A 27744-nucleotide genomic window follows, 5' to 3' on the forward strand; every position below is an offset into this window, starting at 1 on the left:
GATGGGGAACTCCTGGGAGGCATTTTCAGAGCTGAATACTGGTGTTTTTTGGAGGTTTTATGGACCCCAGATGTTCGGTGACTTCTAGAGATGAGCTTGGACAGAGGGACCTTCAAACTCAATGTCCTCATCCCTTGTATTTCCTCAAACCAGGATTTCCCATTCCCAAACCTTGGCTGGATGGAGAAGGAGGCTGTGAGGAAGAGGAAGATGCCCCAGGACACCCAGGCAGGTGAGGAGGAAGTCAGTGCCCCTTTCCCCCTCTCTCCTGCTCCATCTCCCAGCCCAGCCTGGCCCCCGGCTGCAGGACAACCCCGCTGCTGACGCCGTCCTGCCGGGGACGCACTGGGGGGATCTCCTTCCCCTTCCCTCTGGCACGGAGGCAAATCCCATCCTCTCCTTGTCCTTCCTCCCCCAGACAAGAAGCTGAGGATGGAGAGCAGGGAGGACAAATCCCCACAGCAGAACCTCATGGAAGAGGCTGTTTTGAGCAGCTCCACGGCACAGGAATCCAATGGGGAGGAAAATCCCCAGAGATCCCACAGGAGGAGGGGCTCCAAAGCCATCCCAGGGTGCTCTGAGGAGGAAAGACCCACCCTGTACCGGGAAGGCGACCGGAGATCCAGCCGGGGCTCTGAGCTGGTGGTCCATGAGCAGCTTCAGGATGGGGAGAAGCCCTACAAGTGCTTGGAGTGTGGGAAGAGCTTCAGCCACAGCAACAGCCTGATCTGCCACTAGATCATCCACACTGGGGAGAGGCCCTACGAGTGTGGGGAATGTGGGAAGAGCTTCAGCCACAGCTCCAGCCTCAACACCCACAAACGCCTCCACACTGGGGAGACACCCTACGAGTGTCCCCTGTGTGGGAAGAGCTTCACCTGGAGATCTAGCTTGACCCAACACCAACGGCAGCACCAGTACGGGAAGCTCTGCAAATGCCCCAAAGTACAGGAAGAGCTTTGTGCACTGCTCCAGCTTCATCCCCCCTTGGAAAATTCAAGTTTGGCAGAGACCTGGTGATCCATGTTCCCTGTGATCCATGCTGGGGAGACACCTGTACCTTTTCCTGCCTATGGCAATGACATGATGTGGGATCAAAGAACGTGAGGGTCTGGCCATGGCCCTTTTGTTATATTCAATCCCATCTCAGGTCATTGCCAGGGGCAGGTGTTGGGGGTTAGGTGTCTTTTCTTTTATTAATTCTGGATTGCCTGTGGAATTTTTACCCATTAGTTGTGGGGACAGCCTAACTGTGGGTACTTGGTGGGTGCTTGACAAAAGGCAAAGAGTTTGGCCGGGCCCAGGGAGGGAAGCGGGGCAGGAAAAGAGGAGAGCGGGGATAGTTTGGGGGGCTTTCTTCAGCTTCGGAGAAGGACACTTTGGGTGCAGAGATGCTGCGGTGGGCACAAGAGAATTTCACGATCACTCACACGGAGCTGCTGCTGCTTTTCCTTCTCCCCTCTTTGTTGGTGGCCTCGCACCCCCTGTCCTGCCGGGACGTGTGGCAGTGCCAGGCACCGCCGCGGAGCTGCTGATCCACCTCAGCCACCGGCCCAGGATCTCAGCTCATCCCTGCTGTTCCAGCTGAGTGTTCCTCAGAGCCCTGCAGGAGCACCGGGACTGCCCGCCCGAGGGGTTTGTGAAACAAAGCCTCTCCTCCATTCCGTCTCAGCCAAGAAAGCTGTCACGGGCCCCCTGGTTCTGTTTTCTTGCTAATGCTGTAGTTATTGTTGTTTGTTTGCCTGGTTATAAATTCTAATAAAGAACTGTTATTCCTATCCTCAGATCTCTGCCTGAAAGCCCCTTGATTTCAGAATTATAATAATTCAGAGGGAGGGGGTCTACATTTTCATTCCAGGGGAGGCCCCTGCCCTCCCTAGCAGACACCTGTCTTCCAAAACAAAGACAGATGGGGAGTTTCTCCATCCTCCTTACCCTTGTGGGGCCAGCAGTGCTCTTGGTTCCTCATGCTCTTTTTGTGGGGCCTTTTGTGTCTGTGCCCCTCCAACTTAGGGGGACAGGGGATATTTGCTGCCCCCTTTCTGCTTCTGGGAAGCCTGTGCGGGCTCTTTGTCCCTCTCTGATTTGGGGGTTGCCAGTGTTGTCACCATCCCGCCAGCCCCCGCCTGCTCTTTGTCCTTTGCCAGGCCAGGGGTGTTCTCTGTCCCCTTGCAATTTGTGGGGCTGGCACAGGCACAATTCCCCTCCTCTTTGGGGGGGCTGGCAGTCTCCCCTTCCTCCTCTGACTTGGGGGCTGCTGTGTGCTCCATCCACCTCTTATTTTGGGTTGCCAGGTATTTATCTCCCTTCAGTTTGGGAGGCCTGGGGATAGCCTCCATCCTCCTCCAGTTTTGAGGGGCCTGGGAGAAGTTTCTGCCTCCCACTGATTTGGGGGGACTGGTGCAGGCTCCACCCCCCTCTGATTTTGAGGGACAACCTGGAGGAAAGGCACCAAAATCTTGACAAAGGCTGAAGAGAACACTGATTACCCCTTTTGCTAAGAGGTTCCCTTAGCTGAAGTTGCTAACCAGGACAAGACTTCCAGGCCCGCAGTGGGTTTTGGGTTGTTTTATTTCCTGGGCCCTCAGTCCTGCGTGGGACACGGGAACTGGGTGCTGCAGAGGCTGCACCAAGGCATCAGAAATGGCCACCCAACACCCAAGGGTGGTAGAAGATCTGCTCCAGCACCGGCCGGTCCATGGGGTGCTTGGACAAACAGCAGCGGATCAGATGTTGGCACTCTGGGGAGAGAAGGCAGAAAGCGGCGCTCACTTGCAGAAGGCTCCTGCCCAGTTGCTCCTGGCGCCTGCAGAAGCTGGGCCACGCTGCGTGTGCTGGGAGCTGCCCTTGGCGGGAGAGCGGCACGGCAGGACAAGCGTCCCCTCCTTCAGCCAAGCGTGCCACACCCAGCCTGCCACGGGCCACCTGCTGCAGCCGGCCCTTGAGGGCACATGGACGTCCCGCGCAGCTGCGGGAGGGCTGGGCTGGGCTGCGCGGTGCCACCTGCCAAAGCCTGCCTGCTTCAGGCCGTGTACCAACCTGGAGAGACCTCCTGCGGGAAGAAGAGCTGCCCCAACACGGTGTCACACTCGTTCTCGAAGGGCAGGAACCCGCACACCATCTCAAACAGCAGCACGCCCAGGGACCAGATGGTCGCCCCATCGCTGTGGTAGCAGCGCAGGCCGATCCACTCGGCCGGGCAGTACGTGCATGTTCCTAGGGGAGACGGGCGGCGCTGCTCAGGCACAGGCTGCTGCCTTCCAGAGCCTGGTGCCAGCCTCCTGCCAGAGGCAGGGGCTGCAGCCGTGGCCACAACTTCCCCCCAAGGCGTGCCTGCCTCCCCCTGACAATGGGCCAAAGCCAAGGAACCATTCTGCAAGGCTGAGAACGCCAGCGGAGCAGCCCAAGGCCTTGTGGGCCTGCCAAGCCGAGGAGCTGGGGCCCGGCTTTTGCAGCCCCTTTCTGTCGGCAGGGCCAGCAGCCGGCTCCTGGGGCACAGCACCTGCCCCGTGCCACAGGGCAGCCGGCAGCCGGCTGAATGCCGCACCCCGCGGCCCAGGAGGGAATGGGGCCATGCAGTGCCTGGCACGGGGAGAAGGGCCCGCGCTCTGGGCTCACCGGCAAACTGTGCAAAGGCCCACTCCTGGAGGAAGGTGCCGCAACCGAAGTCGATCAGCTTCAGGTCCCCAGTGTCTGGGTTGACGAGGAGGTTCTCTGGCTTGATGTCCCGGTGCAGGACGCCGCAAGCCGTGCAGTGCCATATGGCCTCTCTGAGAGATGGAGGCTGTCAGAGATAGTGGAGGCTCCTGGCACCATGGACGTTCTCTGACAGCCTGAGCTTCTTGCACGGATGGCGGGTCTTCTCTGCTGTGCCATCCTTGCAAGGCTTGAGGCTCTCCCAAGGATGGCCAATCTTGCTGGGAGCAGCCTCCTGAAGGGATGGCGGCTTCTGGAGAAGCTGGGCGAGCCACAGCAGGGCAGGTGGCCTCACCTCATCAGCTTCTCCAGTTCTTTCCACAAGGCCTGCCACATCCCAAAGAAGAGCGGCACAGATGTCCCATTGCGTGCCCAGTGCCGGATCATCACTTCCTGCAGCTCTTGGGCCACTGCCATGAAGGGACCACCGCTGCTGGAGCACTCCAGAGGGCTTGCGAGCACCTGGCCCCTGGCGAGGGGTGGCCCGAGGCCTGGAGAACCTGGGAGCCTCAGGGGCTGCTCGGTTCCTCCATGGGCCTCTGGGCCTAACCCTGGGGTGCTTCCTCATCTGCCGCCTCCGTGGTTGCCAGTGGCCACCGGCCCAGTAGACAGCCACAGCAGCCAGCAGCAGGACAAGGGCAGGCATCAGGACGCCACCGTCACCCATGGCTACGGCACGTCCCATGGCAACTGCACTGGCAGCTGCAGGGGCTGGCCCGGTTTATATAGGGCTGGCGTGGTGATGTCACAGTGCTGTGGCCAGGACAGTTGTGTGACATCACGGCCCTGCTTCACACCAGAGCTCAACCCCTTTGTGACATCACGGCCCTGCGTCACCCCAGCCCTCACCAGTTCCACGGGAGCGAGGAAGGGGCTCCCTGTGGGCACTCGAGCACCCTCTGGAGCAGAGGAGAAGGAAGATTCTTGTCTAAATAGGACACGGGGATGAGGAGGGGTACGGTGATGGTGTCACCTCCTTGCTGGCAGAGCATGGGACATGGATTGTCCAACAGGGGATTGCAAAGTCCTTGAACAGGACAAGCCCTGCTCAGCAACATGGAAACCATCGGTGTGCTGTCCACTACATTCCCATGCTGAATCCGAACTTGGATTCAAATCTAATTCTGTGCCTCTTTCTGGGAATTAAATGGATCCTATCCCATTGAAAACCAGTACCTTTAAAACTTTAGGTTTCTCTGACTTCAGGGAATTGAGGTGCAAAGAAAATGAAATAGTATGATGGAGTTTGTGTCCACCTAAAATTAACACTTTAATGAGAAATAAAATAAGGACAACGCCCATAAACCGTGCGCAGTATAGGGACAAACTGCAAAGACCAGGACGACGGGCAGACACAGAAATATACAGGGTAGGTCTGAGGGCAGAGCCTGAGGGCATGGGTCCAACCACAAACTGGGGTTAGAAATATGCAAAATAATGCAACAAATAACAACCAATCAGGGGAGAGAACCAGGAACATTCTAGAAATTCACCTTATAAGGGGTGAGTCGATTAACATATTAACTGCCATAAGCCCTTTCTCTTTGCCACATCTTAATCAAATGCTTCCCAAGGCTTGAACTTAATCCCTCTTTGTTTTCTGGGTGAAATTCGGCTGGCTTGGATCCCCAGCGAGGCACATTCCCATATCACATTAGTCAGTTCTTCACCCAACACTCCTTGTCCCCGTTCATTTCACACCAGCACTTCTGCTCCAGAAGGATTCTCTGAGGGACACAATTAAAAGTTTCTCATGGAGCAGGAGGATCCAGATTTAACAAGTGGGAAAGAGTTTAACCCCACTATCTGTTTAACTGGTCCTGAGGGTGGAGACCTGAAGGAAACTCATGACTGGATTCAGGTCATAGATCTGCAGATGCCAAGGAGATATAAAATTATCCTCCTTGGAATTAAAGCTGGGAATTTTTCTTTCTCTGGAGCAGTAAATTAGGATGTTGATGGGCCCCCCTTCTCTGCTCGCTCTGACCCTCCTGCCCCAGCCTCGCTCGGTTCCATTCACGTTCCTCCTGTCAGGGACACTCTCCACACAGATCATGGCTCGGATTCCTTGGATCCTCAGCAGTGTTTTTCCTGGATTTTAGCCAGGGCTGTCCCTGGTTTTGGGGCAGGCTGGAGCGTGTGGAGCTTTCTGCAGCCACCATTAGGGGTGTGTGTCTCCCTTTTCCCCAGCAATTTCCTTCTGTTTTCTCCTTCCTGACATTTCTCCTCTCCACCTCTTCCAGCTCCATGCCATGTTGACAGGAGCTCAGAAAGAGCAGGAAAACAGAAACAAGCTCCACAGTGAATTCCTGGAAGAAAAATCCATGGATGGTCAGGTGACTGCTGTGGCTCCTTCCTGAAAATCAGGGCTGTTGGGAGCACGGCACAGGGTGTCCCAGGACTTAGAGCTGGACACTGAACCCTCCTGGATCTCCTTGGCACCCGTCCCAGGCAGGGATGGTCCTGGATATCCTCCTGGATCTGCCCCAGGACAGTCCCTGCTCCCTGGGGCGGGATGGGATGGGTAGAGGACAAGGAATGAAGGTCAGGAGAAGAATACAGAGATGCTTCTTGTCACTGCAGCAAGAAATTTGGTGCACTGAAAGCTCAGCTGGAGATGAAGGTGGCCAAAAATGTGAGGCATAATAAAAATTGACTTGTTAATACATTAAAAAAAGAAATTATAGAAATTACATCGTCCCCTTCCAGGATGTGGATGGTCACCTGAAAAACATGGACATAGACACAGTGCAGGTTTTCTAATGCATTTATTGCCTCTGTCTTCAACACTCACCCCTCCCTTCCCAGAGGAAAACATGCATTGTACCAAGGGACACTGCAAAGTCCTTGAAGAGGGCAAGCCCTGCTCAGCAGAAACCAAACCACCCCAGACTGAATCACAGCATTCCCATCTTGAATCCAAACCCAGCATGTGCCAGCTCTTGGGAAGAGAGGAACCCCATGGCAGTCAAAACCAGAGCAGTGGGACAAGCATGAGCGCTCTTTGGAATATCCGGATTTATTTAGAACGGAGGCTCTGCAGAAGTTGGTGAGCTGCTATGAGAAAACTCTTGCAGTCCTCGCCAGCCATTTCAGGAGACCTCCCCAGAGACAGAGGAACTTCCCCTCCCTTTGTCTCTGGGGGATCTTCTCTGGCACAGGGTAGTGGTTGTTTGAAGTTGGTGCCGCTGCAGTGTCCTGGGAGCTGGGGCTTGACACAGGTGGCAGCAGCACTCTTCCTGATGTGCTGCCACTTGCTCCTGGGGAGGATTCATTGCAAGGGGCTGAGCTCTGGTTCTGATTTCCAGGCTTTTCCAGGCCATGTTCATCTTCAGGGATGAGCCAGGGCTGTGATCCCTGAATTGGGTGGGGCCGTGATGTCACAAAGGGGTTGAGCTCTGGTGTGATGCAGGGCCGTGATGTCACACAGCTGTGCTGCCCACAGCACTGTGACATCACCACGCCAGCCCTATATAAACCAGGCCAGCCCCCGCAGCTGCCAGTGCAGTCGCCATGGGACGTGCCGTAGCCATGGGTGACGGTGGTGTCCTGATGCCTGCCCTTGTCCTGCTGCTGGCCGCTGTGGCTGTCTGCTGGGCCGGTGGCCACTGGCAACCACGGAGGCGGCAGACGAGGAAGCGCCCCAGGGTTAGGCCCAGAGGCCCATGGAGGAACCGAGCAGCCCCTGAGGCTCCCAGGTTCTCCAGGCCTCGGGCCACCCCTCGCCGGCGGCCAGGTGCTCCCGCAAGCCCTCTGGAGAGCTCCAGCAGCTGCGGTCCCTGCATGGCAGTGGCCCAAGAGCTGCAGGAAGTGATGATCCGGCACTGGGCACACAATGGGACATCTGTGCCGCTCTTCTTTGGGATGTGGCTGGCGTTGTGGAAAGAACTGGAGAAGCTGATGAGGTGAGGCCACCTGCCCTGCTGTGGCTCGCCCAGCTTCTCCAGAAGCCGCCATCCCTTCAGGAGGCTGCTCCCAGCAAGACTGGCCATCCTTGGGAGAGCCTCAAGCCTTGCAAGGATGGCACAGCAGAGAAGACCCGCCATCCATGCAAGGAGCTCAGGCTGTCAGAGAACGTCCATGGTGCCAGGAGCCTCCGCTATCTCTGACAGCCTCCATCCCTCGGAGAGGCTCAGCCAGACCTGTCAGCCTGCAGAAGGTGCAGAGCCCAGGGACAGGTCTCCCAGCTTCCTTGGACCCTTGGACTTCAACAACATGGGCGTGACCCTGAGCACTGACATGGCCAGGGAAAGCCCCCAGGTCCAAGTGGGAGCCCAGCCTGATCCAGGGGAGCCGTCTCAGGAGCAGGTGGAGGAGCAGCAAGTGTCCTGGAACCAGCAGCTGCCGGACCACAGCTCCCAGGTGACGGTGCTGGATGTGCCAGCTGGCAACAGCCCGTGCCTGGTAGAGGAGACAATTCTCGAGGGAACAGGGAGTTTCCTCCATCTCCAGGAAGCTGCTCCCATAGAGCCACCAAATACCAACAAGGCTTCTGTACCGGCAGGTGAGACCTGAGGAGCTGTCTGAGGCTGCCATGGGGCTCTGGAGGGGCATTCGTAGGCCAGGCCAGGGCTTCTGAGAGCAGCCTAGAAGCAGGTCAGAGCAAGGTGGCCGGTGCTGGCTGTGGCCACTGCACTGGCGGGCACTTGGGGGGTTCCTGGCAGCATCAGGCCCTGTGATGGAGGCATTGTCTTCTCCTCACAGCCCGACGGCACCTGTGTTCCACTGGAGATCGTGCTAATGGAAAAGGTAGGCTTTGGCTGCCGCAGAATTATCCAGCTCCTCGACTGGTTCGAGCTGCCTGACAGCTTCGTTCTGGTGATGGAGCGTCCAGAGCAATCTCGGGATCTCTTGCACATCCTGCTGGAGCAAGAGTTCCTGAGCGAGGAGGTGGCACGCTGGCTTTTCTGGCAGGTGCTGGAGGCCGTGTGGCACTGCATCGCCTGTGGTGTCCTGCACCGGGACATCAAGACAGAGAACCTCCTCGTCAACCCGGAGACTGGCGACCTGAAGCTGATCGGCTTTGGTTGTGGCACCTTCCTCCAGGAGCGGGCCTGCACACAGTTTGCCGGTGAGCCCAGAGCGCGGGCCCTGCTCCCAGTGCCAGGCACTGCACAGCCCCATTCCCTCCTGGGCCGTAGGGTGCGGCATTCAGCCGGCTGCCGGCTGCCCTGTGGCACGGGGCAGGTGCTGTGCCCCAGGAGCCGGCTGCCGGCCCTGCCGACAGAAAGGGGCTGCAAAAGCCGGGCCCCGGGTCCTCAGCTTGGCAGGCCCACAAGGCCTTGGGCTGCTCCACTGGCGTTCTCAGCCTTGCAGAATGGTTTCTTGGCTTTGGCCCATTGTCAGGGGGAGGCAGGCAGGCCTTGGGGGGAAGTTGTGGCCATGGCTGCAGTCCCTGCCTCTTGCAGGAGGCTGGCACCAGGCTCTGGAAGGCAGCAGCCTGCGCCTGAGCAGCGCCGCCCGTCTCCCCTAGGAACATGCACGTACTGCCCGGCCGAGTGGATCGGCCTGTGCTGCTACCACGGCGATGGGGCGACCATCTGGTCCCTGGGCGTGCTGCTGTTTGAGATGGTGTGTGGGTTCCTGCCCCTCGAGAACGAGTGTGACACCGTGTTGGGGCAGCTCTTCTTCCCGCAGGAGGTCTCTCCAGGTTGGTACGCGGCCTGAAGCAGGCAGGCTTTGGCAGGTGGCACTGCGCAGCCCAGCCCGGCCCTCCTGCAGCTCCACGGAACGTCCATGTGCCCTCAAGGGCCGGCTGCAGCAGGTGGCCCGTGGCAGGCTGGGTGTGGCACGCTTGGCTGAAGGAGGGGACGCTTGTCCTGCCGTGCCGCTCTCCCGCCAAGGGCAGCTCCCAGCACACGCAGTGTGGCCCGGCTTCTGCAGGCGCCGGGAGCAGCTGGGCAGGAGCCTTCTGCAAGTGAGCGCCGCTTTCTGCCTTCTCTCCCCAGAGTGCCAACATCTGATCCGCTGGTGTTTGTCCAAGCACCCCATGGACCGGCCGGTGCTGGAGCAGATCTTCTACCACCCTTGGGTGCTGGGCGGGCATTTCTGATGCCTTGGCGCAGCCTCTGCAGCACCCAGTTCCCGTGTCCCACGCAGGACTGAGGGCCCAGGAAATAAAAGAACTCGAAACCCATGGCGGGCTGGCGAGTCTGGTCCTTGTTAGCAACTTCAGCTAAGGGAACCTCTGGGCAAAAGGGGTAATCAGAGTGTTCTCTTCAGCCTTTGTCAAGATTTTGGTGCCTTTCCTCCAGGTTGTCCCTCAAAATCAGAGGGGGGTGGAGCCTGCACCAGTCCCCCCAAATCGGTGGGAGACAGAGACTACTCCCAGGCCCCTCAAAACTGGAGGAGGATGGAGACGATCCCCGGGCCCCCCAAACTGAAGGGAGATAAATACCTGCCCCCCCCAAACTAAGAGATGGATGTAGCCCAGAGCATCCCCCAAGTCAGAGGGGGAAGGGGAGACTGCCAGCCCCCCCAAAGAGGAGGGGAATTGTGCCTGTGCCAGCCCCACAAATTGCAAGGGGACAGAGAACACCCCTGGCCTGGCAGATGGCAAAGAGCAGACGGGGGCTGCTGGGATGGTGACAACACTGGCACCCCCCAAATCAGAGAGGGACAAGGAGCCCACACAGGCTTCCCAGAAGCAGAAAGGGGGCAGCAAATATCCCCTGTCCCCCTAAGTTGGAGGGGCACAGACACAAAAGGCCCCACAAAAAGAGCATGAGGAACCAAGAGCACTGCTGGCCCCACAAGGGTAAGGAGGATGGAGAAACTCCCCATCTGTCTTTGTTTTGGAAGACAGGTGTCAGCTAGGGAGGGCAGGGGCCTCCCCTGGAATGAAAACGTAGACCCCCTCCCTCTGAATTATTATAATTCTGAAATCAAGGGGCTTTCAGGCAGAGATCTGAGGATAGGAATAACAGTTCTTTATTAGAATTTATAACCAGGCAAACAAGCAACAATAACTACAGCATTAGCAAGAAAACAGAACCAGGGACCCCGTGACAGCTTTCTCGGCTGAGATGGGATGGAGGAGAGGCTTTGTTTCACAAACCCCCTCGGGCGGGCAGTCCCGGTGCTCCTGCAGGGCTCTGAGGAACACTCAGCTGGAACAGCAGGGATGAGCTGAGATCCTGGGCCGGTGGCTGAGGTGGATCAGCAGCTCCGCGGCGGTGCCTGGCACTGCCACACGTCCCGGCAGGACAGGGGGTGCGAGGCCACCAACAAAGAGGGGAGGAGGAGAAGCAGCAGCAGCTCCGTCTGGATGATGGTGAAATTCCCTTCTCCCCACCACAACAACTCTGCGCCCGAAGTGTCCTTCTCCAAAACTGAAGAAAGCCCACCAAACTGTCGCCACCCTCCTTTTTTTCCTGCCCCCTTCCCTCCTTGGTCCCGGCCAAACTCTGTCTTTTTTCAAGCACCCACCAAGTACCCACAGTTAGGTTTTACCCCAAACTAATGGGTAAAAATCCTATGGGCAAGCCAGAAATAAAAAACAAAGACACCTAACCCCCAACAGTCCCTGAGACTGGGGCTTGGCCTTCCTCGTGGAGAGGGGCATCAAGGAAGGCTGCAGTGTGATGGAGACTGTGATGGGCTGGGAACTCACTGGGGGAAAGGAGGGAGCAGTTGTGAAGTAAAAGGCAGGTGTGAGGACACAACTGTTCAGAGAAGGGCTGAGCTACAGCTTGAGCAAGCTGAAAAATGTCATTTGGGGTCATCCCAGATGGATTTCATTTCAGAAGTTATGGAACAAGTTTAATTTTTTGGGGGTGTCATGTTTTCCCTTGGAGGTGGACACTGTGCAGACTTGAGCTGCATTGCCAAAATGCTCAAGTCTCTGCTGCAGGTCACAGCGTTTCTTCTTTGGCTGATCCCGGCCCGGTGCTGAGCCCAGCAGAGCCCTGGCAGAGCCCAGAGCAGCCTCAGCATCCGCAGAGCCCGGCTGCAAGGAGAGAAAGCAGAAACCGCCCGTCAGCTGAAGGCTCCTGTCCCCTTGTCCCAGCCAGCCGCGGTGCCCAGGCCATGCTGGCCGTGCTCAGAGCTGGGCCCAGAGCTGCCCATCACTGCTGCCTTGGGGAGCAGAGCAGGAGGGCAGGACATGTGCCCAGCCTGCAGCCAGCCACGGCAGATCCAGCCCCTCAGCAGCTGCCCAGAGCGGGATGCTCCTGTGCCCGCTGCCATCTCCCAAAAGCTCTTGTCCCTCCCATGCCAAGGAGATGAGGACCCACCTCACACCATCCGCTGCCACAAGAAAAGCTGGTCCCAAACGATGTCCTCAGTCTTCTCCAAGGGCACGGCCCATCCACGCCACAGCTGGTCCCAAGCACTTCCTGATCCAGACTGGATCCCACCTGGAACGCTTCCTTTAGAAAAACAAACAACAAATTAATGAAAATAGGTTACAGACAAAAAGGGGAAACAAGAAAAATGGTAAAAAATCTTATGTCTGTCAGGAGCTTGAGGAAGGCCCAACCCCTACATTCTGGGGAAAAACCCACCCATGGGTGAGGGAAGCCCATGCTTTCTCCCTTCCCCCCTGCACTGTCCCCCAAAATCACAAAGCAAAGCAAAGCAGGGGAGTGGAGCAGCCCAAGCCCTTCCTTGCCTGCACAGCAAAGCAGCCGTGCTCAGGTTCTGGAGTCCCACCTGTGCTCCTGCCATGGGGGTTTGTTTGTGTCGGGCTGGCTGCCCCAGCCCCAGCCCGGGGCACGGTGGGTGCTGGGGGCTGTTGGCAGGGCCAGGATCCCACTCCCATTTCGTAACCACCCCAGCCCACGCCCCCAGCCCTGCCAAAAAACCAGCTGGGCAGCCACTGAGGAATCAGTTGCATCTGCCCCAGTGAAAGGGAAACCTTTGGCTCCCGGCCAATGCACAAATCTGGGAGCATCCCCCTGGGTCTGGACTTACCTGAAAATTCCCTGTGGAGCCTGGCTTTGAAGAAGGTGCCAGAATCAAAGTCCATCATCGCCAGCTCCCACTGGCCAGGTGGAGGAAGAGGTTGTCATCCTTGCTGCTGTCCTCCACGTCTCCAGCAGCAGCAGCAGCAGCCCCACCTGGTACAGCTTCTCCAGGGGCTCCTTCTTCCCTGGGGTGACACCAGGCTGTCAGGGTTCTGCCCAGGGCCCGGCTGTCAGTGAAGCAGGACAAGCAAAACCAGCTCAGATGGTGCCCACCAGTGCTGGGCAGAGCAGCTCAGCTCCAGCACAAGGGCTGTGTGTTCCCATTCCATGACCCCAGTGCAGTGACACAGGCAGGACAAAAAAGTCTGGGTTTCTTTGCTGCTGATTGCCAGGGCATGTGTGGAGCTGTAACTTACCAGGTCCCTGCATCACTGTGCATGTGGCTCTCTCCCTTCTTCTAGGGCTGATGAATATCCTGCATCCAGGGATCACAGGACAGGTCTTCTAATGAGGGCCTGTCCAAGGAGTTCAGGGATAAACACCACCTGATCAGAATTTGGCAGTCTGGGGAGAGAAACCACAAACCACTGGTCAGTTGGAGAAGGCTCCTGTCTGCTTTGCCCCACTATTCCCGTGCCCAGGCCACGCTGGATGTGCTCAGAGCTGGGCCTAAACTTTCCCATCAATTCTTTGTTTTGGAGGAGAGCAGGAGAGCAGGACATGTGCCACCTCCTCAGCAGCTGCCAGAGCGGGATGCTCACGAGCCCGCTGCTGTCTCCCAACACTGGTGTTCCCCCCGTGCCCAGAGATGAGGATCCACCTTGGGAGAGCCGTTGTGGCAGCGGGAGCTGGCCCCATCTGATGTTCCTGCCCCTCCTGAAAGGGTGCTCCCCGCAGACCATCTCGTGCAGCAGGATGCCCAGGGACCAGACGGTCGCTGCCTCGCCATGGTACCAGCCGAAGTCGTTCCATTCCGGGGGGCTGTATGACGGTGTTCCTATGGAATATGGATGGAGCTCATCAGGGGGATGCTGCTGCTCCCAGAGCCTGGCCCCAGCATCCCTGGGCATGTGGGGGCTGCCCCAGTGGCACACGGGGTGACCTGCTGCCCTCTCGCCAGCACCTGGGACTTGGGTACAAACCTGGGGTTGGAAAAGAAGCCACTGGTGCTGGAAGAGGGCAGCAGAAACCCTGGCAAGGCCCGACCATGACACACAAAGGGAAATACCCACTCAGTGCTGGGGAAAAACCATACCCACATCCTCCCTGCTGGCATTGCCCAAAAAATATCTTGAACCAAGGCAAATCAGGTGAGCAGAGCAGTCCAAGCCCATTCTCACCTGCACACCAAACCAGCAGGTGCACAGGTTCTGGCTCCCCCTCTCTGCTATCCCCACCCACGGGGGATTTTGTCAGTCTGGCTGCCCCAGCCCCAGCCCCAGTCCTGGGAGAATCCCTCCTGCCACACCCAGGTTGGGCCAGGAGATGTTGGGCCAGGAGATGCCAGGACCAGGATCACCACCCCTGTGTGGGCTCACCTGCAAACTGAGTGTAGGCTGTGTCCTGCAGGTAGGTGCCACAGCCGAAGTCAATCAGTTTTGCCTGGCCGGTGTCCAGGTCTACCAAGACGTTCTCAGGTTTGATATCTCGGTGCAGGACCCCGCAGCTGGTGCAGTGCCGCACGGCCGCCAGCACCTGCTGGAACAGCTCCCGCGCCTCTTCCTCGGACAGGAACCTCCGTGCCCGAATGAAACGCCGCAGGTCCTGACAGCGCTCCGGGCGCTCCAGCACCATCACGATGGTGTTGGGGAGCTCAAACCATTCCAGCAGCTGCACCACACCGGGGAAGCCTGTGGACACCTTGTCCAGCAGCACTATCTCCAGGGGTGCGCTGGTGCCGTCGGGCTGCGGGAGGAGCACGGTGCCGTCAGTGGGGCTGAGGCCGTGCCAGGGCTCGGGAAGCCCTCAGCCAGCCCGGGATGCTCTGTGCCCTCCGCTGGCCCCACGCCCGCTCTCCCTCCAGGTGTCCTGGCGGCTCCCACCCTGCCGGGCCCCGGCTCATCCCCGCCCGGCACGGCCCGGCTTCTGCCGCTGGCCCCGCTCACTCACCAGCTCGCCCCAGTGCCGGACGCGGTTCCGTGGCACCTTTTTGATGGCCACCTGCAAGCCAAAGGGAACAGCGGATTCAGCTCACCGCCCACCGTGTCCAGCCCCATCCTCCTCCTCCGCCCCCTCCTCCTCCTCCGCCCGCCGCCGGCCCCTCTGCTCACCGGGAGTCCGTCCGAGAGCCGAGTGGCCGCAAAAACTCTGCCAAAGCCGCCGCGCCCCAGCAGTGACCCCACTCGGTAGCGCTGCTGCAGGGCCTGCTGCGCCTTCCCTGGGGAAGAGACGCGGCCGTCAGTGCTCGGCCCGGGGCCAGGAACGGCCCCCGAGCGCTCCCCGAGCTCCCCGGGCCGGGCACCCGCAGGCGTTCCCTCATTGGAACGCGACAGCGGCGGAGCTCGGGCCGGGGAAGCCGCAGCGGAGGCGGCGGCAGCGGCCGCACCGCCTGTGTCCTCCGCGGGCCCCGGGAGGAGCCGGGGCCGGGGCCGGGGCCGGGGCCGGGGCCGGGGCCGGGGCCGGGGCCGGGGCAGCCCCGCCCGGGGCCGGGGGCGGGCTGGGGGCATGGCCCAGGTGGGCACGGGGAGAGGGAACCTGGAAGAGGAGGGGACACAGGAAAAGGGAGACCGGGAGAAGATGCGGGACAGTGGGAGAGGGAGAAGAGAGAGAGAGAATTGATAAATTTGCTGCTTTCGCTGCTGTCGCTGCTTTCGCTGCTGCCGCCGCTGCCGCTGCAACTGAAGCACCGGGGCCGTTTGTCCCCGTGTCCGTTTGTCTGTTGCCCGCTCGGCCCCGCCCCGAGCCCCGCGCTCCCCGGGCAGCCCCTGAGCCTGGCCAAACACGGCAACTTTGCCCTGCTGAGCCAAGAGCCAGAGTCTGGACTCCTGCACAGGGGCACAGCAATGCCCTTGGCTGCTGCTGTGCCTTGTCCCTGCTGAGGCTCAGACACCGTCTGAGCACATTCCCTGAATGCAGAATTTGTACCTGAGCCAAGCACTGCACTTGTGTCTCCAGCATTGCTTTCCAAGGAAAACAGGGCAAGGCAAACTGGCTATAGCTCAGGGTATTTTACAGGGTCTAAAACTTGCCAAGTCTCAGATCTTAGAGGTGAGAGCCATTTGGAATGAATGGGATGGAGAAACAGTGCAAGATGGAAAAGGGAAACATAAAAATAAAGAGAGAAAAATAGAAAAAAACATATTGGTTGTTTCTTTTGATTTTATTTTCTTTTCTTCACAAAGCTGTTTCAGTTTTCCCAGAATCTTCTCCCCAGCCCCATCTGTCCTATCCAAAAACCTGTCCTGGAGAACAAGGCGCAGCTCCTGTCACAAGATGTGCCCCCAGCTGCAGCTTCTCTTGGCTTCCCACACTGTGAGTGCAGCACAACTCTTGCAGCAAAGCAGGACAAATGTTTGAAGAACTTGACAACTTGTTCTTTCTCTTCCTTGTGCACAGGGGAGTTGTGCCATTGGTGAGGTTTTCATTGTTCCTCTTCTACCCAAAGAAAACATGATGGGCTACCAGGAATTGTTGGGGAATACAAGCCTGGCTGAATGTGGAGAAAGAATCTCCAGAGCCTGCAGCCAGCAGTGGAGAGCTCATCATTCCAACAGCCCCATGGACATCTGGAAAGTGATCTGGAACATGAAGATGGGCTGACAGAGGGAGTTTGTTTCTGTGTTCGGTTTAGATGATTCTACATCTCTTGCAGTGGGAGAAATCAAGAGCACAATCAGTTGATGATAAGCAGCAGAACATGATAAGCTGGAGCTCTCAGTGGGTGAGAGAAAGAATGTGAAAAGGAGAAATGCAGGGAATGACTTGGTGAACTTTGTGTGTAAGAAGGGTCATTTTTTCTTAATAATTCCCAATTCATTCCCTTTGCTTTTATCCTTTTAACAAGGCCAATTGTGTCTCAGATTCCCCAGGAAATGAGAACCCTGAGCTTGTGGAGCTGCCTGAAAGGTGCCCTGTTCCTTTTTCTTCTGCTGCTCAGAAGAAACAATGAAGTGAGTTGGGGAGTTCTGGTTTTTCTTTCTCCTGGTGGATTTTTTCATTTGATTTGCCACTGCAGAGGCAATTTCTGTGATGGCCTCTGTCAGTTGATTCTATTTCAGCAGCAGCAGCAGCAGCAACAGGGCTGTGTTTGAGCACTGCAAATGTGACCTGTGTGGCTTTCATTCTCCTTGATTTTGTGCTCAGGGACTTGGGAGCATTTTGATCTCTAGTGATCATGATGCCTGAAACAAAAATCCTGAGTTCCCTGTGACAAAAGCACAGTGGGTAGCACTGAATGAAAAAGGCAATTGCAGCTGTACTGCTAAAATTCAAGTGGCAAGCAGAAGAGGGGCAAGAGCAGCCGGGATCTACAATTGCCAAGGCCAGGGCACCAACAGCCTCCTGCTGTCACCTCAGGGTGAGTAAAACAGGGCTGAAAACAGCGCTGGAACCCGATCCTTTCTTCCTCTGAGGGCTGGCTGAGGGCAGCAGAGGGGGGCCCTGAGGAATCAGGGCTGTTTGTGGGGGATTGTTGCTGTAGTCCAGCATTGCCCTGGCAAAAGCCCTGGGAAGCCGAGGCAGGAGCAGGTGGGAAGGGCCGGCGCTGCTGCTGCTCCTGGCCGGGAGCCCCGGCCGGGCCGGGCCTGCGCCCGCTGCGCTGCGGCTGCTGCTGCTGCCAGAGCCGGGCGGGACTCGGGGACAGGGAATGGACACGGGGGGACAGCAAAGGCCTTGGGGGCTGCAGGGATGTTGGTGCTGGGGCCAGCGCCAGCACAGAGCTTCAGCCCGCAATGAACCCCGAGGGAAACGCTGGGGAAAGGCTCCATTCAGCCTTTCTTTACTCGGCGCTGTGAAGGGACTGAAATAAAAGGAGAGTGAGCAGGGCCCGAGCCCTTCTCCTTTGGGAGGAGCCCCTGGGGCTGTGAGGGGCTGTGAGGGGAAATGAGAGGTTCTATGGGGCCATGAGAGGTTCTGTGGGGCCATGAGGGGAAATGAGGGGCCATGAAGGGACATGAGGGGCTGTGAGAGGTTCTATGGGGCCATGAGAGGTTCTATGGGGCCATGAGGGGTAGTGAGGGGCCATGAGGGGCTGTGAGGGGCCAAGAGATGTTCAATGGGGCCATGAGAGGTTCTATGGGGCCATGAGGGGCTGTGAGGGGCCATGAGGGGCTGTGAGGGGCCAAGAGATGTTCAATGGGGCCATGAGAGGTTCTATGGGGCCATGAGGGGCTGTGAGGGGCCATGAGGAGCCTCAGCCCTGGCAGGAGGGGTCCCACCATGTCCCCAGGGCAGGGCAGCCGTGAGGGGCCGCGAGTGCAGATGTGGCAGCAGAGTGGGCTTGGGGCCCCTCTGGGAAAGGATGAAGCATTTCCCCAGCTCCAAACCACACCAAGCCCACCATTAAAAAAGATTTCCTGTCTTTTGAATCCACTGGCAACTTGAAGTTGATTGTAGAGTTTAATCCCAGTGAGAAAAGCAAGGGAAGTTTCCCAGTGAGTGACATCCAGCCATTGTTATTAATGTCTAAGATTTAAAAGTCTTAACAATGAAAAGTAATACTAATAAATAATAATAACAACAAGAAAAAGAAATAAAGCCCCGAATCCCAACAATCACCTCAGAAACAAGTTTTTGTTTGTAGTAATAGATTAGTACTAAAGAAATAAATGAAAGAGATGTCATTTGTAATTAGATATGTTTCATTTTTCCCAGTTTCTGGTCCCCTTTCTCCAGGGTCATTTCCTTTATCCACCCACTTTCTAATAGGTAGAAGGGAGTTAAGCACACTGGAAAAGACAACAGCTCCTGTTTCCAAGGGAAGCAGCCACCACTCCAGGGAACCTGAATTGCCCCCAGGCTCGTGTGTGCACTTGAAGGGTGAGCAGGTGTTGGGGACAGAGATCTCAAACTCCTTCTAAGGCTGTGAGAAACCCACCAGTGGCAAAGTATCATTGTGGGTCAGCTCCTGCTGAAATTCCATTCCCCCACACCCTCCAAATGGGCAGGCAGGGCTGGGCTCTGGCAGGGTTCTGTTTTGAGTGCCTTGTGCTCCCTGGCATGGAAGTGATCCTATGAACTCTGGTACTGATGGATTGTGGAATGGCTGCTGAAGGAGGAGGGGGAATCTCAGCAGACAGGAAAGTCTCTTCTTCCCCCTTCTCCTTGCAGAACCCCCTCTCCAAAGAGAAATGCCTGTGCTGGGTTTCCATGGCACCCCTTCCCTCAGCCCAGTGCCTGAGCCACTGTGTGCTCTGCAGGACCAAAGCCAGAGGAGTCCCAATATCAGTCACCCCACGGTCCCCACACAGCAGGAGAAAGCACTGCTTGCAGTGGGGCTGCTGATCTGTGACCCGTCCTGCTTCCATCCACCCCACTCCTCTCAGCCACAGGCACCAGAAGGATCCCAGGAAAGCCACAGTGCTCTACCAGATGCCAGGAGCACTCCCTGCTGTGGCCTCAGGGATGCTGGGTGACCTCGTGGATGAGGATCTGTGGCTGGTGATGGAATGTGTGGATGGAGGCCCTTGACAGGAGGTTGTTGGAGACACGTGTGGGGCTGAAGGAGAGATGGCAGCTGTCAGTGGGGAGGGCAGGGACCCCACTTGTGACTCCATTGCCTTGGACACCCTCAGCCACAAGATGTCCAAGGAGTCACACAAGGCTTTGGCACTCTCAGCCTTCTTTTCCCCAAGTTCCTGCTTTCTGTACATTGACAGTAGAGAACCTTGCTTGTTTCTAGAACTAGACCAAAGGTCCCAGATGGAACAAGCCTTGCTGGTTTTAGTCAGAAGCATCAGTGACCAAAAGTTGTCGTTCCTTTGGTTTGGTCACATCTTTGTTCCTTCTCAGTGTTCAGGCTGGGCTGTGGGGTGTCCTCATTTGCTGCATTTTCTGAGTTCCTCTTGGATCCCTTGAGCAATAGGTTGTGCCCTCTGAGGATCCTCTGTGCTCCTTGGTGACCCAGGAGAACCTTCCAGGCGGTTTTGGGGGAGCTGCTGCTGTGATGTCACAGGAACGTTGCCGTGTCCTTGTGGTGTTCCCATTGCTGTGGGGCACAGAGGCCTCAGTGTCAGAGCGGCTCTGGGCACCTGCTCATTGCCTGAGGATCCTCCTGCCCGAGGCATTCTCAGCAGCCAGCCCAGCCCCTGACGGGTGTCCTTCTGTCCTGGCAGGGGGACAGACAGTCTGCAGGTGTGTGCAGCACAGCCAAAATGATCCAGCAAGTGGTTGCTGCAGTTTGCACTCTGCACTCTGGGGCTTCTGATGGGTATTTTTTAACCCACTGGGCCCCTAAGTCGAGGATTTCCCCAGGTGCACCATATGTGCCTTTGGGATTGCTGTGGGCTTTCTGTTCTTCCTTTGGAACGGAGTTGATTTTGAATGAAAATTGCCATTAGGATGCCATTTATTTGGGAAAGCTCCTGACAACAACTTCTTTAAAAAGGGGTTGTTTGTAGCCAGCAGGGTGTGCACAGCATTTGAAATGGAGCCTGGGAGGGTCCTGTTCCCCAGAGGAGAAGAGTCTGTGGCAGTGAACCCTGGCATTCCCTTTGTTTGCTGATCCAGCCAAAAACTGGACACAGCCTTGTATTTTGTGCTGTTCTCTTGCTTGCTGTGTGATCCAAAAGGACTGTGGCTCCAGGAGGGGAATTGTGAAAGCAAAATGCTCTCTTGGCATTGACTTGTTGTGTGGGATTTTCCAGCAGAGGCAGCTTTTTCTCCTAACAGCATCTGGTTCAGGTGAAGGTCACCTCACACATGGATACTGGGAAGCTCCTTCGTCAGTGAGCAGGAAAGGAACCTTTGGTGTTCAGAGATCCCAGTTGTTCCCTTTCAACACCATCATGAGCCCAGTAAGCTCCAGTATGATCCTTGTCACATGGCAGCACTCCCAGGATGGTCCCAGTTGCCTCTGGCTAGATCAACCCAGTCAGTCCCAGTATGATGCCATTGGCTCCCAGTGTGCTCCCAGTTGCTCCCAGTCACCCCCAGTATGGGGGATGATGTGCATGGTGTGTTCCCAGTCATTCTCAGATTCTCCCAGGATGAGTCCAGTCACTCCCAGTATGATCCAAAATTGGATTGCTGGGAGGCCTCATGGAATCCTGGAGACCATTGTGACACTCTAGGGCCCCATGGAACCGTGGTGACACCAGGTTGGCTGGGAGTGTTGATGTGCTGCAGGGTAGGAGGGCTCTGCACAGGGAGCTGGACAGGCTGGATCCAGGGCCCAAATCCAACAAGGTGAGGTTTAACAAGTCCAAGTGCCAGGTCCTGCACTTTGGCCCCAACAACCCCTGCAGTGCTACAGGCTGGGGACAGAGTGGCTGGACAGCAGGCAGGCAGAAAGGGACCTGGGGCACTGATGGACAGCAGGCTGGGCATGAGCCAGCAGTGTGCCCAGGTGGCCAAGGAGGCCAATGGCCCCTGGCCTGGATCAGGAACAGTGTGGCCAGCAGGAGCAGGGCAGGGATTCCTCCCCTCTACTCTGCACTGGTTGGGCAGCACCTCAAGTGCTGTGTCCAGTTCTGGGCCCCCAATTTAGGAAGGCCATGGAGGGGCTGGAGCGTGTCCAGAGAAGGGCAACAAGGCTGGTGAGGGGTCTGGAGCACAAATCCTGTGAGGAGTAGCTGAAGGAGCTGGGGTGGTTAATCAAAAGGAATAGGAAGAAATCTGGATCAGGAGGAGTAAAGAAAGCAAAGGTGAAGCAAAGGAAATGCTCAGGGCAGTTTGGGGGTGGCTGCCAGGCAGCCCTGGCTCTGAGCAACAACGTCTGCAGTGTCACAGGAAACTCACAGCTCATGGGAACAAACTTTCTGTGTGACTTCAGAGGCCATGACAAACCTGAGTGGTTTCCCTCCCGTCCCCCAGCCCTTCCTGGCCCCTGGGGCTGATGGCATTTGTGCTCCCTCAGGTTCATCTCCCCACAGCAGCACCATGGGGGTGCTGATGCCTGCTCTGGGCAGTGCAAACAGGGGCTCCTGAGCCAGTGCTGCCGTGTCTGTGCCTGCAAGGATGCGGCACCTCTCTGAGCTGGGGGAGAGGCCAGGGCTGCACAGGGGGGATGTTGTTGGCAGCTCCATGAGGACGCTCTGGGACGCTGCCCTGGGGTGTCCAGCGCAGTGGGGATGGATCAGCCCCTGCTCTGCTGCTCCTTCCCGTCTCCCCCAGGGACCTTGCTGAGCCCCAGCCATGCTGTTTGCCCCCAGCCTGCCCACGGCCAGCCTGGGGCTGCTCACGGGGGTTTTCTGTGCTGAGCTTTGGCCTGGCCGTGTTCTTGAGAGAGCCTGGGCAAGGAGCCTGGAGCCCCCAGGCCCTGCCCTGAGGCGTCAGCGCTGCCCCAGCAGTGCCCATGGCCTGTCCCTGCTGCAGCCCCGGCACTGCCACCCCCAGGGCTGTGCCCGGCCCTGAGAGCACTCAGGCCCTGCAGCAACACCAGGGCCAGGAGGGCAGCGGGGCAGTGGCACGGGAGCAGCACTGGCAACACCAAGTGCTGCTGCTCCTGGGCACAGCTGCTGTGCCAGCACTGATCTGCCCCAGCTCTGCGCACAGACACTGCTGCTGCAGCTGCAGAGAAGGGAACAAAAGGGGCATCTCTGGAGAAAACTTTGCTGGGAGATTCTTTAGTTCATTGAAAGCCACCAAGAGCACAGCCCCTCATTGTCACAGTCTGTGGCCTCAGGGAAGGTGGAGAGAAACAAAATGAGAAATGGCACAAAACAATGACATTTTATTGAAGACAATTTTAAAACACAAAACTAAGTAAATGAACCTCCTAAATGAAACCACCAAGAAGTATCAAAGATGGCTTTTATTACAAGTTATTTGCAGGAATTGGCCAGCAGTTTAATGTTCCTGAAATGATCCAGTGATCATTCTCCACACTGCAGCCTTGAGCTCCTGGTTCCTCAGGCTGTAGATGAGGGGGTTCAGGGCTGGAGGCACCACCGAGTACAGAACTGACAGTGCCAGATCCAGGGATGGGGAGGAGATGGAGGGGGGCTTCAGGTGAGCAAACAGGAGAGTGCTGATAAACAGGGAGACCACAGCCAGGTGAGGGAGGCAGGTGGAAAAGGCTTTGTGCCGTCCCTGCTCAGAGGGGATCCTCAGCACAGCCCTGAAGATCTGCACATAGGAGAAAACAATGAACACAAAACAGCCAAGTACCACACAGGCACTGACTGCAATGAGCCCAAGTTCTCTAGTGTAGGAATTGGAGCAGGAGAGCTTGAGGATCTGAGGGATTTCACAGAAGAACTGGCCCAAAGCATTGCCATGGCACAGGGGCAGGGAAAATGTATTGGCTGTGTGCAGCAATGAATAGAGAAAGGCACTGGCCCAGGCAGCTGCTGCCATGTGGGCACAAGCTCTGCTGCCCAGGAGGGTCCCGTAGTGCAGGGGTTTGCAGATGGACACGTAGCGGTCGTAGCACATGATGGTCAGGAGGAAATACTCTGTTGCAGCACAGAAAACCAAAAAAAATACTTGTGCAGCCCATCCTGTGTAGGAGATGTGCCTGGTGTCCCAGAGGGAATTGTGCATGGCTTTGGGCACAGTGGTGCAGATGGAGCCCAGGTCAGTGAGGGCCAGGTTGAGCAGGAAGAAGAACATGGGGCTGTGCAGGTGGTGGCTGCAGGCTACGGCGCTGATGATGAGGCCGTTGCCCAGGAGGGCAGCCAGGGAGATGCCCAGGAAGAGGCAGAAGTGCAGGAGCTGCAGCTGCCGCGTGTCTGCCAATGCCAGCAGGAGGAAGTGGCTGATGGAGCTGCTGTTGGACATTTGCTGTGGTTGAGCGTGGAGACCTGTTCATGAAGAAAAGTAGTAGTGACAAATCAGGAGAGGCTGGGAGTCACCCAGCCTTGTTCCTGCTCTGTGAAAACTTCACCCAGGTCCCTGCCTGAGCTCCAGCTGTGCTGTCTGAGTGTGCCAGGAGCAGCCAGGCCTGTGCCTGGGGGCTCTCCAGGAGCCATCCCTGCCCTGCTGCCCTGGGTTTGTGGCCATGCAGGAGAGGGACAAGGCTGGAAATTCAGGATTTGTCAGAAGAATCACTCCTAATGCAGAAGGGCTTGTTGCCATCTGCACACACACTTCTAAAGTATAGCAGAAGTTGGTTTTAGGAATTGTTTTACTGCCCAGAGATCATTCCTGGTTCTCTGAGGTCAGAAATCCCCAGCATTTCTGCTGCACTCAGAATTTCCCACTGAGAGATGTGAGAGGCAAAGGATTCCCTGTGGCTTAGGGAAGGTGAGGGGCTGGATGGGCTTGTTCCCAACTGCCCTGGGTTTGCACCTTTGGCTGGAATCAGAGCACAATCACACTCCTGTGTCACCCTGGCATAAACCAGACCCTGCCCAGAGCAGAGGGATCCCTGAATGTCTCACCCTCTCTAAAGGTCTGTGGGCAAGGGCTCAGCACCCCCCTCTGCCAAGGACACTCACGGCTCCCTTGGCAGAGCCAACAGCATTTCCTCAGCTGTGGCATCTCTGCCCTTCCCCGTGGGACATTCAGGGAACTCTGAGAGGCTCTGGCACAGATTTGCAGCCAGGAGGGCAGCTCAGAGCTTGGAAGGACACAGCAAGGAGATCCCCAGGTGTGCCCATGATGGGATCTCAGGGAGGGGGCTCAGCTCATTCCCCTTTGCCATGGACTGCTTTGCCCACAGCCCCACAGGTCACAGGGAAGCTGGGACACCCCATTCCCATGGACACACCTGCCTGGCAGCAATCCCAAGGGCAGGGCCTGACTCAGCTGCTGCAGATGCCAGAGCCTCCCTGAGAGCCCCAGGTACCAATGACAATATCAGAGCAGTGCATTTAGGCTGTTTAGGAGCCTCCCAGCAGAGAGACTGAGCACCCAAACTTACAATTCTGGCAACTCTGTAAATGTTCAAACATTACTTTGCTGTTCCTGGTGTGTCCCTTTCAACCCAGAATGTTCTGTGATTCTGGGATTGCAATTCCTCTTCTGCTTCTCTCATCTCCTTCGTTGTCTATAATCAAAAGAGAAAAAAACCCCAAACCTTTGCAACAGTGTTAGAACAGTAAAGTAAAAACCAGACCTTTGTTGGAAACTTCCATGTATCCCAGTGGGGATGGGGTGCACCCGGCCCCTTATTTCAACAATTTATTAAGGTTGATTAATTAGGATATTTAACAGAAACATTCAATAGGAGATTCAGCTGCCCCAGTTACACATCCCTGAGTCAACCCACTGGAGTAGGTCGAAGGGTTTCTATGCCCCACTTTTTGTTATGACTGCTCACATTCTGGTTACAAAACAAAATGCTCTTCTTGTAGCTCCTCTCCCTGATGATAAGACAATACAGTATTTCAGAAATGTATTTAGAAGATGAGTTTATTGTTCTAAAATCTAAGAGAAAGTTTAGGAAACAGAGTTAATTAATGATAATAATTATATAAGTATATAGTAATAGTTTGAGTTAATTAAGGATTATAATTTTGTAATATTATAATAATAGTTTACAGATCTAAAAAATTATTAAACATATATAAAAAGCAAAAATCTTTTTGACATCATCACAACTTTCCCGCCCTGCTTAAAGAAAGAAATTGAACAGAGTCTCAGGAAAGCTCCTGATCTTTACAGCAATTCCAGGCTCACCTTCTTTAGGAAGTGTCCTCTGGAGCTGTGCCCAGGCAGGACTGGAGCTGGGAGCAGCCCTGCCCCACACAGCCCCTCTCAGCAGCAGCCCCTGCCCTGCTCAGGGTGGCTCCTTCCCCCCACAGCTTCTCCCCAGCGGTGGGAGCAGCTCCCCGGGCCGGCTGAGAGCTGTCCCTGGCAGGCAGCAGAGTCCCTGCCCCAGCACAGCGCCCTGGGCTGCAGGACCCTGCTCTGCAGGACAGCCCTGGGCACCCCTGGCTGCTCTGCACAAGGGACAGGCAGAGAATGTACTCACAGAGTCTGTAGGCACTGGCATGTTCCAGCTTGAGGAGATGCCTCCAGGAGCTGCAGCTGCATTGTCCTGCAGCCAGAGGCTTCCTGTGCCAAGGGCTGGCAGGGATTCTGCCCCAGGCACTTCTCAGCACCTTCCCAGCCCTGACTGATTGAAGCTCTCTGTGCCTCTGGGCTGTGCCCAGGGTGGCTGCAGGCAGTGCCCCAGCCCTGCTGGGCTGGCAGAAGAGCTGCTCAGCGAGAGAAATGTGCTTTTGAAGCTCTTCTTGGTTTCCAGGAGCTGCCTCTGTGCCAGGAGCCCAGCCCAGCTCAGCAGCACAGACACAGCAGCAGGACTTTAATGAGCCTCTTGGGGCTTTGTGCTGAGGCCCTGAACATCAGTCCCTGACAGGGAGGGGAAGAAAGCTCTCAAGAACTCCAAGTCAGAATCACACTCCAAAGTTTCTTTCACTTTTAATGGGTCCCACTGAGGGATGTGACTGAGAAAGTGTCCCCAGACCCCAGGCAGAGCAGAGAACTGGAGGCACTGATGACAGCTGGGGACAAAGAGAAGCCAAGGCTTGGTGCCCTGGGCCACAGCAGCCAATGCTGTGCCAGCAAGGGCTGTGAGGAGACACCTTGTCCTGAGGCCCTGGGGCCTCCTGGCACAGCCCCAGCAAGGCTGGCCACTGTCACCCCCTTGGCCTGCCCTCAGCATCCCCCCTAGCCCACATGCCAGTGGCCTCAGGGATCTGCTGGAAGGAGTCCCTGAGGAGCCTTGCTCAGGAATGGCCCTGGGGGCTCCTTCATGCTCCCAGGGACTGCAGCTTTTTCAAAGGACTTTGGCTTTTGCTTTGGAGTCTCTGAGAGCTTTGTGCAATCCTGGCCTCCAATTATCTGCTGTAATTAGTCCCTTGAGAGCCTTTGTCAGTAACAGCACTCAGTGGAGCTCATTAATGCTTCAAGGTACTTCAGGTTCTTAAGGTACTTTCCTTTTTCCTTCCCACCCTGAGTCTCTGAGAAGTTTGTGCAATCCTGGCCCCAATTATCTGCTTTAACGAGTCCCTTGGGAGCTTTGCATTGACACTCAGTGGGGCTCATCAATACTTTGAGATACTCAGGGCTTTTTCAGCTACTTTGGATTTTCCTTCCCACACTGAGTCTCTGGGAGGTTTTTGTGCAATCCTGGCCTCCAGTTCTCTCCTCCAAGGAGTCCATGAGGAGCCTGTGCTGGGGATGGACCTCAGTGGCACCCATTAATGCTTGGAGACACTTTGGGTGTTTCCTCTGACTTGGTCTCCTGGAAAGGTTTGTGCAATCTCCTCTCAGGCCCTGAGGTTCAAGGGCTCAGCTCCAAATGCACCACGGGGCTCATTAGGATCAAGCAAATCCTAACAAACCATGGCTGTGCCTTGATTTCCCTCTGGTCTGGTGCTGTTCTTAGGAAAGTTTCCTGCAACAGTTATGGAGAAATAGTTCAAACAGCTTCTAAGAAATATCTGTTCCTATTTTAAAGGGTGTCTTTTATTCCTGTTCTCTTTAGAGCAGAGGTGATTGCAGCATTCAGTGATGGATATTGATCCAGGGTCTCTCCTAAGGAGGTCTGGCCAGGTCAGAGAAGCTGTGCCTTGAGGTCTGACCCAGTGGGGACAACCTTGCTCCACATTCCCCAGCCCCATCCTGTCTCTCCTCACTCCCCTGGGACCTGCTTTGCTCACAGAACTGGCTGCACTCAGGCAAAGAGGGGTTTTCCTTCTTTGATTTTAGCAATCTAAAACTGCTGAGTTTCCCCATGGAAAACAGACACCCTCCTCAAGTGTGTGCCAAGCCCAAGGTGCCACCAAGGAGGTTCCCCTTCCCCAAGGCAGAGCCACACAAGGAATGTTTCAGACACACAGGGAGTTCTACAATAAACACAACCCCAGAGTTGGCTGAAGGCAGAATTAGAGCAGCTGCTGAAGGACAGACAAGCTTTGAACTCCTTGCAGCTGAAAGCACCAAGTGGGTTGTTGGGAGGTGTGTGAGTGAGGCAAGAGTGAGGGAAGGGAAATGCAGAGAGCCCTGGAAGTGTTTCTGTGCAGACAGGCTGCTGCAAGAGCAGTGTTGGACTTCTCTGGGGGGAACTGTGAGGGGTATTCGGTGCGGAGTGACC

General features: G+C 56.5%; 3 protein-coding genes across 3 annotated transcripts in view; 1 reads left to right on the forward strand and 2 right to left on the reverse strand.

Annotated features, from left to right (window-relative positions):
* The window catches only part of LOC147647145 (uncharacterized), a 446158-nt gene that overhangs the window by 189841 nt on the left and 228573 nt on the right, over positions 1-27744 (forward strand). The gene's annotated exons all lie outside the window — the stretch shown is intronic.
* Positions 1-27744, reverse strand: part of LOC147647150 (uncharacterized) — a 264237-nt gene that overhangs the window by 115753 nt on the left and 120740 nt on the right. The window lies entirely within an intron of this gene.
* Positions 12745-14818, reverse strand: LOC147647151 (serine/threonine-protein kinase pim-1-like). Its single transcript, XM_086872388.1, has 6 exons — positions 14804-14818; positions 14712-14762; positions 14141-14507; positions 13423-13599; positions 13019-13166; positions 12745-12829 (listed from the first exon to the last, which is right to left on the reverse strand). The coding sequence occupies exons 1-5, from the start codon at positions 14816-14818 to the stop codon at positions 13060-13062; spliced, it is 717 nt and encodes a 238-aa protein (XP_086728514.1). The 3' UTR covers positions 12745-12829; positions 13019-13059.

This window comes from Cyanistes caeruleus, unplaced genomic scaffold (genome assembly GCF_971803275.1).
Source record: "Cyanistes caeruleus unplaced genomic scaffold, bCyaCae1.hap1.1 HAP1_SCAFFOLD_65, whole genome shotgun sequence".
NCBI lineage: Eukaryota > Metazoa > Chordata > Aves > Passeriformes > Paridae > Cyanistes > Cyanistes caeruleus.

What these genes read in the sequence shown, in the direction of transcription:
- LOC147647151 (XM_086872388.1), bottom strand. An exon ending in TCCGGCACTGGGGCGAGCTG is followed by an intron (nt 14,508 to 14,711) that starts GTGAGTGAGCGG and finishes CTCCTCCCGCAG; the next exon opens with CCCGACGGCACCAGCGCACC. An exon ending in AGCCTACACTCAGTTTGCAG is followed by an intron (nt 13,600 to 14,140) that starts GTGAGCCCACAC and finishes CATATTCCATAG; the next exon opens with GAACACCGTCATACAGCCCC.